Source organism: Phoenix dactylifera, chromosome 4 (genome assembly GCF_009389715.1).
Source record: "Phoenix dactylifera cultivar Barhee BC4 chromosome 4, palm_55x_up_171113_PBpolish2nd_filt_p, whole genome shotgun sequence".
NCBI classification, from domain to species: Eukaryota; Viridiplantae; Streptophyta; class Magnoliopsida; order Arecales; family Arecaceae; genus Phoenix; species Phoenix dactylifera.
In genome coordinates, this window is record NC_052395.1 from 1,467,529 (window position 1) to 1,479,144 (window position 11,616).

At 39.2% G+C, this 11,616-nt stretch overlaps 1 protein-coding gene across 1 annotated transcript; it reads right to left on the reverse strand.

Moving 5' to 3' along the window:
* Nucleotides 1-9,928: 9,928 nt before the first annotated feature.
* On the reverse strand, nt 9,929-11,010 carry LOC103698307 (pathogen-associated molecular patterns-induced protein A70-like). The gene has a single exon (XM_008780301.4). It carries the CDS (start codon nt 10,837-10,839, stop codon nt 10,213-10,215), a length of 627 nt encoding a protein of 208 aa, XP_008778523.2. The 5' UTR covers nt 10,840-11,010; the 3' UTR covers nt 9,929-10,212.
* Nucleotides 11,011-11,616: the final 606 nt, after the last annotated feature.

The following is an 11,616-nucleotide window of genomic DNA, read 5'->3' on the forward strand; positions in this document are numbered from 1 at the left end:
GAATGTTTAAACATTTTATGCTTAAAATAATTGAATTAATTTGAGTAGTTTAGTAATCTAATTGGGTTAATCACCAGACCGTCCGATCATAGAAGAAAGAAGGGCTCATCACCCTCCTTTTCCATTCGATGGAATCTTCTATGGCGTGTAGGGGTGCCACTATGATTGATCCTTGAAGATGAACAACGAAAGGTAGATTAAAATCTGTTTTAATCTTTATAATTAAATCTGAGATTTATAAATGTGTTTAGATCAGACCTAAAGTAGATTTATGAATGATTTAATTACTATTTTTGCATGATTAATCAGATCTGAAAATCAGTTGCATGTGATGCATGAGATCTAGGTAAATTCGTGACTTTGTATATGTGATATAAAGAACATGAATTAAATATGATTAACTATAAAAAACTCAGATCTAAAAATATATTTTAAAAACTAAAACTTTGTAATTAATATGTAATTAAAAGAATATGCAATGATCTGAAATTTTCATAAGCTTATACTTAATTAAGAATTAAGTGATATGAAAAACCTAGATCTAGAATTGTGAACTCAATTAAATAACATTGCATAATTCTTGGAATTTTAGATTAGCTCAAGTCAAGTTCTATAATTGGGTTAGACCTAAGTTTAGAAACAAACATGGTCTAATTAAAGTTAATTGATCAAATCTAATTAAGTAGTAACTAGATTAGGTCAAGAAAACTCTCGATCAAATACAATAGTTGCAGTTGATCAAATTTCATGTCTTTGATTAGACCAAGAAGGAACTTGATTGAGGCTCAGAGGTTGAGCCCGAGTCATTTGAGTAATCAAATCAAAATTGATTAACCAGTCGGTGTCTAAGATAAGTTTGGCAGTATTGACCGGTGGTTTTTAATTGGGAGCTACTCGCACTGATTCATTTTTGTCGAGTTAATGGCATATCCCTTCTACCGATCTTACTTACCTGACCGACTTGGTTAATTATTTTTGATTAGATCACTTAATGATTCAAGTTGACCCATGCCTTTAAGAAAAATTAGTTTGACTGATTTAGGTGCCTCCTTAACCGGATTGAGTCTAGTTCTTAAACTGACTTGGTGAAGTCAGTGAGAAGATCTAGATTAACCGGTTCTTCTCATCTTTTCTCAATTAAATCAAACCCTCTAAAATTATTAGGTCCTTAAAATGAAATAGTTATTGAGATAACTAGGTCAGAGCCTCCCATTAAGTTGGATGATAGTGGGTCCAATGGTTCGATAATCATTGGAGGCGCCACACGCCTGGTGCTTATCGACTATTGGAATTATCATTCAATATATGATGAGTCGAGTGTACCTTCAATAGGCGATCAGGTGAGCCGAGCCACACTCGGGCTTGGTCATCTATTAGTAGATTACACGGAACCCTATTATGTTAATGGTTGGTTCTAACTAGAAATTTTGGTGGAGGCGCCACACGCCTGCCGAAGAGGTGCCTGGGGCAAAATTAACACTAGAAATTGTTTGGATGAAACAATTGGTTAAGAACCTGCCTATTGATGAACATGGGTTAGCCGAGCCACACTCAGGCCCATATGTGACCAAATGGATTCTAGTGCCCACTAAAAGATTAATAGTAATTCTTCTAATTAGAGGTAGAGGCTACCAATTTGTATAAAAATAGTGGAAGAACCTTTAGACTAAAGTAGTCTTTAGGCTTTGTCAATTCATATACTAATAGCTGATTTTCTTTTTATGCTAAAATGGCCACTAGTTTGTCGCTGCGTTCATTATTGGATAACGACAAGTTGACATGACCTAACTTTAACAATTAGCTTAGAAGCTTAAGATTGTGCTAGAACATGAACAGATCCTTTATGTGATAACGGATCCGGCACCTAAGCAGCCTGTTGCTAATGCACGGGGTACAGTCAGAGATACTTATCAGAAGTGGCTCAGTGACCGTATCACTGTCCGTTGCATTATGCTCGCTATGATGAACGATGAGTTCAGTCGTAGGTTCAAGAATGCACAGCCGGAAGAAATTGTTCAAGTGTTGAATAAATCTTTCGGCATTCCCGATGACGTTGAAAGGCGCAAAATTAGTTGTGCTATTTTTAGCGCCTGAATGAGGGATGGGGCCTCGATGACCGATCATGTATTGTACATGATCGAGTTAATTGAGCGCCTAGGCACTCTCGGATTTTTCCTACATTATCAATTGGGGAAAGATGTGATACTGAATTTCCTACCAGGATTATACCATCATTTTCTTACTCATTTTCATATAATGAAATCTATAGTAAATTATTACCAATTGTTGGGTTTACTACAGATATTTGAGAAGGATCACCAGCTCCTAAAAGAGTCGGTGAATTTAGTGGGAGGTTCTTCCAAAGAGCGTCGCCCCTTTAAGAAAGGGAAGAAAAATAAGAATCAAAAGAAAAAGGTGCAACGTGCTAGGTCATCTCAGCCAAGTCAGACCAAGAAGATGAAGGCTGATCAAAGTAAGGCAGAGTGCTTCTATTGTAAGAAGCAAGGGGCATTGGAAGAGGAACTGTACTCAATACATTGCCTCTCCTGACCCGAACAGGCAAAAGACAAAAATGCAATCAGTTGCTGATCAAGGTACTTATATGATAACACTTTGTAATTTCTCAATTTGTGATAATTCGACCTGGGTATTGGATACTGGAAGTCTATTTAATATTTGCAATTTATTGTTGGGACTTCAGGTCAATAAAAGATTTGAAAAAGGCGAAAGATTCCTAAACATTGAAGATGGAAGATCAGTTCCAGTTCTAGCTTTAGGAAATCTGAAACTTGTATTTAATTCTCAAAAAATTGTCTTAAATGATTGTCATTTTTGTCCTTCTTTTCTATTGAATATAATTTCTGTAGGCATTTTGGCCATGAACGGTTATGAGATTTTAATAAAAAAATTATTGTAATATCATTATGAATGGTGTTACTGTAATGCATGGACAATTAAGTAATGGCATTTACATATTATCACAGTCTGTTAATGTAATGTACAAGTCAAGTAAGCACCCTAAAATAGATAATGTCTTGGATCTCTACCTTTAGCATCATAGGCTAGGTCATATTAACAAGAACAGGATGAATAGGTTAAGTAAAGAGGGCATCCTCAACGTTAATGATTGTGAATCATTGATAACCTGTGAATCATGTCATCTTGGTAAAATGACTAAATCACCTTTTATCGAAAAAGGTGAACGAGTCAGTGCTTTATTAACCCTTGTACATACAGATGTATGTGGGCCAATGAGCACAATAGCTAGAGGTGGATACTCGTATTTCATTACGTTTACAGACTACCTATCAAGATATGGGTATGTCTATCTTATGAAACATAAGTCAGAATCGTTTGAAATGTTCAAACTATTCCGTAATGAAATAGAGAAACAAACTAGAAAGTGTATTAAAACTCTTCAGTCAGACCGAGAGGTGAATACCTCACCAGTAAGTTTTTGATATATCTAGAAGAGAATGGGATCCTTTTCCAATGGACTCCTCCTGGTACACTGCAGTATAACAGAGTATCAGAAAGAAGAAATCGAACTCTGTTAGACATGGTTCGATCCATGATGGGCTATGCAAGTCTGCCGATATCCTTCTGGGGATATGCACTCGAATCAGCATGTTACATGCTTAATAAGATTCCAAGTAAGTCTGTGACTAAAATATTTGAAAGCGGTGCTCACTCACCTTAGGGTTTCGGGGTGTCCGGCCTACGTCAAACATTTGAAAGCGGACAAACTTGAAGCTAGGTCTGATAAGTGTTTCTTTGTTGGTTATCCTAAAGAGACTAAGGGGTATTACTTCTACCTTGTTGAAGAACAAAAGTTGTTCGTCAGCAATAGAGTTGTTTTCTTAGAAAAGGAATTTCTTGGAGAAGGAAGTAGCAGCTCTAATGTTGAACTTAATGAAATTCAACATATAGAAAAATCGACACCACCCACGAAATCTTTAGAACCAAATTTGATTAGGTCTAGCCCAGAACCCATCATTGATGCACCATTAAGGCGATCTGGTAGAGTACCACGTCAGCCAGATAGATACTACGGTTTCTTAGTCCGGGACGGGGATCCTATCGAACTTGATGAAAATGATGAGGATCCAATCACCTATATGGATACAATGCAGAGGTACGATTCTGATAAATGGCTTGGAGCCATGCAATCCGAAATGGAGTCCATGAAGGTCCATGATGTATGGACATTAGTTGACCCACCTGAAGGAATAAAACTAATAGGGTGTAAGTAGATTTTCAAAAGAAAAAGGAGTGTAGACAGAAAGGTAGAGACCTACAAAGTCCGTCTGGTTGCTAAGAGATATCGTCAACGTTATGGTATTGACTATGACAAAACGTTTTCTTCCGTGGCAATGCTCAAGTCCATTCAGATTATGCTTGCAATAGCAGCACATTTGGATTATGAGATCTGGCAGATGGATGTAAAAACCACAATTCTAAATGGAGATTTAGAAAAAGAGGTGTATATGATACAACCTGAAGGTTTTACATCTACAGATGAATCTAAAGTGTGCAAACTTTAGAGATCCATTTATGGATTAAAGCAAGCTTCTCGGAGTTGGAACATACATTTTGATAAGGTGATCAACACGTATGGCTTCATTAAGAATGAAGAAGAACCTTGCATTTATAAATGGGCAAATGGTTTAGTGATTGTATTTCTTATTTTGTATGTGGATGATATTCTCTTAATTGGGAATGACATCCCTGCATTACAAGGAATAAAAGTTTGGCTTTCATCTCAATTTGTCATGAAGAATTTGGGAGAAGCATCTTGCATCCTAGGGATAAAGATCTATGGAGATAGATCTAAAAGATTACTTGGATTGTCCCAATCCACGTACATTGATACTATATTGAAAAGGTTCAGCATGATTAATTTCAAAAAAGACTATCTTCCATGGGTCATGAAATTAACGTCTCTAAGAAGGATTGTCCGACAACTCCTCAAGAAAGAGAGAGTATGGATAGAATTCCATATGCTTCGGCAGTGGGATATATAATGTACGCCATAACATGTACTAGACCAGACGTGGCATATTCATTAGGAGTAGTGAGTAGATACCAGTCTGATCCAGGTAGCAACCACTAGAAGGTTGTAAAAACCATCCTTAAGTATTTGAGAAATACTAAGGACCAGTGGCTTGTTTACGGTGATCTGACTTGAAACTCGTAGGATACACTAATTCTAGTTTCCAATCAGATCGAGATGATAGCAAGAGCGTGTCGGGTTATATTTTTACTCTGAAAAGTGGTGTTGTCTATTGGAAGAGTTCTAAGCAGCATACAGTGGCAGATTCAACATACGAAGCAGAATACATTGCAGCATCTGATGCCGCCAAGGAAGCTATATGGATGCGGAAGTTCATCACCAAGCTTGGAGTGGCACCCTCCATTGATGGTCCAATTCCTATATTCTGTGATAGCACTGAAGCCATAGCTCAAGCGAAGGAACCTAAAACACATCAGCGGACCAAGCATATTCTACAGCACTATCACCTGGTTCGTAAGATTGTAGAACGAGGTGACATTGATCTTCAGAAGATTGATACAAAAAAAAAAATCTGGCTGACCCATTTACTAAAATCCTCAGCATCAAAGAGTTCAACGACTACAAGTCGAAGATGGGTATACGATACTGTACCGATTGGCTTTATTCTAAATGGAAGTTGTTGGGAATTGTATCCTAAAAATCAATTGTCAGCCTATTGATGATTCAATTTGTATATGAATTGATTAATTAATAAAATGTTATGTGGCATTATTCATCATTTTGTTTATACATCTTCAAATGAACTCTTGTTATGTGATGAAGTCCTTAGGACTCTTTTATGATAAAGAAGGATTTATCTACGAGTCCTTAAAATAGTTCGCGACCAAATAATATGCTGGTACTAGAATGACAACATTATCGAGATTAAGTTATTGTGTGCCATATACGTTGGTTGTTCTCTTAATCAAGGAGTGTAGAGACACTGATATGTCACACAAGTGAAGTATAGGAGTACACTTCACTGAACATGACCATTCCAGAATGCTCTGCTGTCGAGAGATGTTCCGAGTGGATATGAATATATATGTCCCTCAGACCTGAGATCGCCACAGTGATTAGCAAACAACTCACTGTACTTTGGTACCAGACCAGCTGAATTTCTAATTCAGAAACGGAATGTCACTGGGTGCAGTCAAGTACTTGCGAAGTCGGTGTGTGAGTCAAAATAGAATTAACCCCTCCTGGTGACAGAAGATAATGCCCTTGTGTTTAATTTAGCAAAATCTTGGCCAGGGTAATCCTTGTGAGGAGTCACAGAATTTCTAAAGTTGAATCACAGAGTGGATGTACTATTACAGAGTTGATAGAACTCTGATGTCATCCTAGCATTAGGAGTCATAGGGATGAATTATACGATAACCATAGTCCAGAATTTTAGAATATTGCTTCGCAATTATTCGGCCTATCCGGACGTCGGATACTATTGCTAGATGGTCACATCTTTTAGTACAGAAAATCGTTCCTGTGCTACCGGCTTAGGTTCAAACCTATGGGGTCACACTCATAGAAGTTTTCTAGGTTGATCACAGTGGCTGATGTTTGATTAAGAATCATCCAGGGATAATTTGGTCAATTCGATTGACGAATTATCCTAAACAAAAGTTGCATTAAAATAATTAAATAATTATTGGAGGATTAATTAGCAATTAGATTGCTAATTGACTCATTTGATTGAGTAATTGAGCTTGGGTTGAGCCAAATTGAATTAGATTCAATTTGGGCTACATCAGGCTTTGACCTAATTAGATTGGGTTCAAACCAAGAGGATTGGACTTGAACTAATTAATGAGACTTGACCCAATTAGATTAGGCATGATCCAAGGTCCTTATCTGATAAGGATTCTAAATTCAAATATTTGAAATTTGAATTAGAGATCAATCCCTAAACTTTAGGAACCCACATTTGGAAATTAGATGACACATGTCAACCCCTCATGAATGGCGCCATAGATGGGATTTTTTCTCCTTAGATGATAGCGCATGATGACATATGACAAGGATCCATGGTGTGGCGCTATAAGGAAAATTTATTCTAATTTGATTAGGATTTTAAATCCCTTCATTTGATGGCGCCAAGTGACGTGTGGCGAGATCCTAGGAGGGGGCGCCATAAGAGTCCTATTTTGATTAGATCAAAGGGATAAGCCTGATCCCTTGAGATGATAGGCCTCATCCCTTCATGCGCCCAAAAAGGAGAATAAAATCAGGTGGTGGCAAAAAAGGGAAATGATATTCAATGAGATTGAAAGACCATCTATAAGGCTAGCCCTTTTTTCTCCTCTTCCATCTCCAATGCCTAGAGCAAGAAAGGTTCTTCCTTTAGGGTTTTTAGTTGAGATCTGATTTTGTGAAAATCAGAAAGCTCTTCTCCTCCTCTTCATCCTCCATTCACCTCTTGTCTTGATCCGATCAAAGGTTGATCAATTCAAGAAAAAAAGAAAGATTTCAACCACAGCAGGGTTCTGCGCAAGCTAGCACTTCTACGGAATCAGATCAACCCGGAGTTTTGCGTGAACGATCCGTAGAGGCCATACACATGTATGGCTGCGAGGCTCGAGCTTCAGATCTTCAGATCCGTCTTCTACTTCATAAAGGTATGATTCTATATTAATTAAGTTTAGAACTTAACTAGAGCTGTTGATTTTTAATTTTTATGATTAATCATGCTCATATTGTTTTACATAAATAATTTAAAGATCCTGGATAGGTTTATTTTTGAGATATGATCTCTGATGCATGCTTAGAATTAATTAGATTAATTCTATCCTTCCGCTGCATTTTTGAAAATTTTAAAAAATAACAAGAATGCAAAAACCAGCCCACACTTTCACACGTCACCAGCTAGCCTGAGCTGCGCGCCATCCGGCTCAGAGCCACAACCCCTCATAATGAGGGCTGACAGTACCTCTGTCACTTGGGCTACTCCGCCGAGGCTATAAATAGCTCGGTTAGGTAATTTCTAAAGGACTTTTGGCTTTGTGCAGGTCCGTGCGGCTCCTGTCTTCTCCTTCCAACCACCGGCGGCTCCTTCAACTCCACAGGCGTGGTCACCCACAGGCCAAATTTGAACCACAACGATATATATATAAGAAATATCGTGGGCCGTTCATTATACAATAAATGATATAGCAAAATTCAAAATGTTATCTTGTATAAATTTTATAAAGAATCGCAGCAAACCCTCTTGATCCTGATAAGGACTTCATCCTGATGGACAAGATACATGATCATCATAAGAAGCCTTTGATACTTGGAATCTCCAGGAATGTCAATCATCCAAAACCATTATATTTTGCTAAAATGAAAATTAGTGATCGTACAATATTGCTTGAGATTTGGCAAGGTCCGTTGGCATCAGGTAACATAACCTATGGTGAGGGGCCGACATAATAGTAGAAATATTATGAGATATCCTGATTTGCTGGAAGATAAGCTCATTGCACGCCACAAGTATAAAAGACCTAGATGGCGCACATATTAGTAGAAAAAAATAGAGGTGACAATTTACACTGCCATGTTGGATACCCAATTCTAATATAATGGGTGTTGCCTGACCCATTTAGAGTCAGAGGTCCAGATATTTAAAATAAAATATATGATGAGTTCGGGATGGAGACCGGCGAACCTAACCTAGGATATGAAATAAATATTTTTTAATTGTTTGCTTTGATTAGTTTAAAGTTATTTAATTTTCTTATGAACAGCATTTCTATTTATTGTTTGCATTATAATTGAACATTTAGTTTGTTGTCTTCTATGTTCCAGAATCTTAGTTTGTTTTATATCATATAAGGTACCGAGGTTTAACATTTTTTTTTGTTTGATTTGTGCGCTAAAAAAAAATAATATTTTACAATTTTATTTTTCCAACGCGTCCCAATCTATCCTACCTAACTTCTAAGCAAAACAAAGTGGATGTAGTGTGCTCGAACCACTTGAGAAGGGTATACATCGGGGATGGGCATGTGGTTCCATCGTAGTAAGTTTCACCAGTAATTTAGGTACATTGACTTCACATTTGGAATTACAAAAAAGAAATTTTTTATTCCAAAAAGATCTACGAATAATCCTGAAAAAATGTAAACAGCTCCTAGCTTATTTGTCAAAAAAAAATAAAGTCCATTATAAGAAATTAATGAATCAGTTGGATAACCCCATCTGATGCATATTTGCTCCGTTGCCATCCCAGAAAAGAAAAAAAAAGAAGCTATGGGCTTAGCTTTTCACACGAGTTACATGTGGGCGATTTGCAATTTACGTTAGCCTCTTTTACCGTGTGAGCGAGTCTTCAGAGTGACTCTATCATGATTGCAAGGGTGAATCCATCAACGAAGAAGAGGACCCTTGAAACACATATTTATCCATGTCATTTTAGAGATCCAATATCCAATGAGGGTTTTTGGCACAATATCTGAACCTAATTATTTTACGTTCCAATCCCCTGTTACAAATGGCCTATGTACAATCTCATTTTCTGACGATCCAAGTGCAAGTTAAAGAACAAGTTGCATAAATGATTCACAACCATTTACATAAAAAAAAAAAAAAAAAATTAAGTGCGTACAAAATAGTATAGGAGCACGTATCTCTATCACAAAATAAAGTACCAACTTGCCTGATGGAAGAATAATGAAACGGCAAAATAGTTGTGGAATTGTTAATTTTCAGTTCTAGTCAAAGTTTGCAGGTCCGTAAACAAACTTGGATAGACAGAGAGTGTTTCGACCATTAGAGGTTGCATCTCTCTATGACTCCAATATTGATGTCCGCATGAACCAAATGCAGTTGGGGAATTGGATTTTTGTCGTTGGAAATTGAATCTACTCGAACAAGGAAGCAATCCCCACTCAAGAGGAAGTCAACGTCCAACAAAGGAAGCAAGCCCTTAAAATGGGTAATTTTGGACAGAAACCACAGCACCCATGCATACAGCATGTGCAGTGCCGGCTAACCAGTTTTAGAGCACTTAAACATGATATAAAATTTTGCCTCCCAAGAACAACACATTCCCAAACATAAAATGATAAAACCTAAAAGATACCAAAGAATATACCCAAGATCTCTCTCGCGCACACACACGTAGTAGTTACGGTAAAAAGCTACATTAATTTGACAGAAAACAAATCAAATAAATGATTCTATTTTCCACGATTGAGCATCTCCTTGTAACTGAGAATAGAATCGAGGCGCTGAAGCTTGAGCTGCTCCTTGAACCGGCTAATGAAGTCGTCTGCCCTGGCGTCCACCCCCTCCTCCTCCTCCACAAGCGCCGCCCGGCCGCGGCTCCTCGCGGCCGCCGGCACCCGCACGATCTCCGCCTCGTCGAGGTGCGCGAACGGGGAATTCTCGCTCGCCGACTTCTTCATCCGCCCCGACAGCTTCTTCTCCTTCTCCTCCCCCGGCGCCTCCTGTGGGTCCGACTGGCACCGGCTGATGTGGTGCTGCTGCTCGCCGCCTGTGGAAGCATCGGGTGCCGCCGGCGGCTCCGATTTGGGGGAGGGAGGGGCGGCGTCGAGGGGGAAATCGCCGGATCGGAAGCGGAAGAGACCGACGGAGCGGAGGCGTTCGAGGACGGCGGAGGGGCCGCGGGAAATCGGACGGGGGTGGTCGTCGTCGTCGTCGTTGTCGCGGTGGCGGTGGGAGCGAAGGGTCTTGGAGGTGAGGGCGATGGTGCCGATGACGATATTGAGGATCACGAAGAGGACGGTAGGGGAGAACCAGCCTCGTACGGAGGACCACATCGACGGCCACGATTCTTCCATCATCGTTGCTGCGAATCGGAGTACCGGAGAGGGGAAGGTGACGACCAGAGGCGATGAGGAGGACGAGCCCGGTGGCTTAACTTTAATACGTGGTGGGGGGGGCACGTGGGTAAGACAGAATGGCGATAAGGCGAAAGAACAAGGAACGGTGCAGGTGAGGTGACGAGAAGGCTCCGTAAACTATTTCTGGGAATACCATATCTTCGGTACTTCACATTGACTTCCTGGGCGGCAGGCCCCAGTACCGCGTGATTTCAGCAAGAGTGCAAAGTTTGGGCGGCGCCGGATATCTTCGATGCCACACCACACCTAGCGTTGGATATTACTGTTAAAATCACAACTTATTTTACAAACTTAAGCCGGAAGGATGAAATAAATTTATTTACATATTTTATTTTTTTATAAGTATTTATATTAATTTTAATTTTTTAAATTTTTTTATTGCAGTATAATTGCATTTATCTATTTTTGGTTCTCAACTTGAACCTAATGCTTAAATTTTTAATAAAAGCATATCTAAATACATTCCTTTTTTTTTTTTTGTTTACAAGGAGAGTAAAATCCCCATTGCTTCCTCTTGCTTTGAGCAGTGATGGGAGGCAAAATGGATCGTCGTGCTTTAGGGTGGAATCACACAATTTCTGTCGAGCAGACCTTAGTCCTGCTGAGAGTCAGGCAGACCTCAGCCCCCGCCGAAGGCTGAGCCGACCTCGCCAAGCACATGTGGCTGAATATTTCAGCCTAGCCAGCCCCTTTCCATGAACCATTGCTTGCTGGCGA

Bases quoted from the DNA above. Each gene is read 5' to 3' on its own strand.
- LOC103698307 (XM_008780301.4), bottom strand. From the start codon at position 10,839: ATGATGGAAGAATCGTGGCCGTCGATGTGGTCCTCCGTACGAGGCTGG.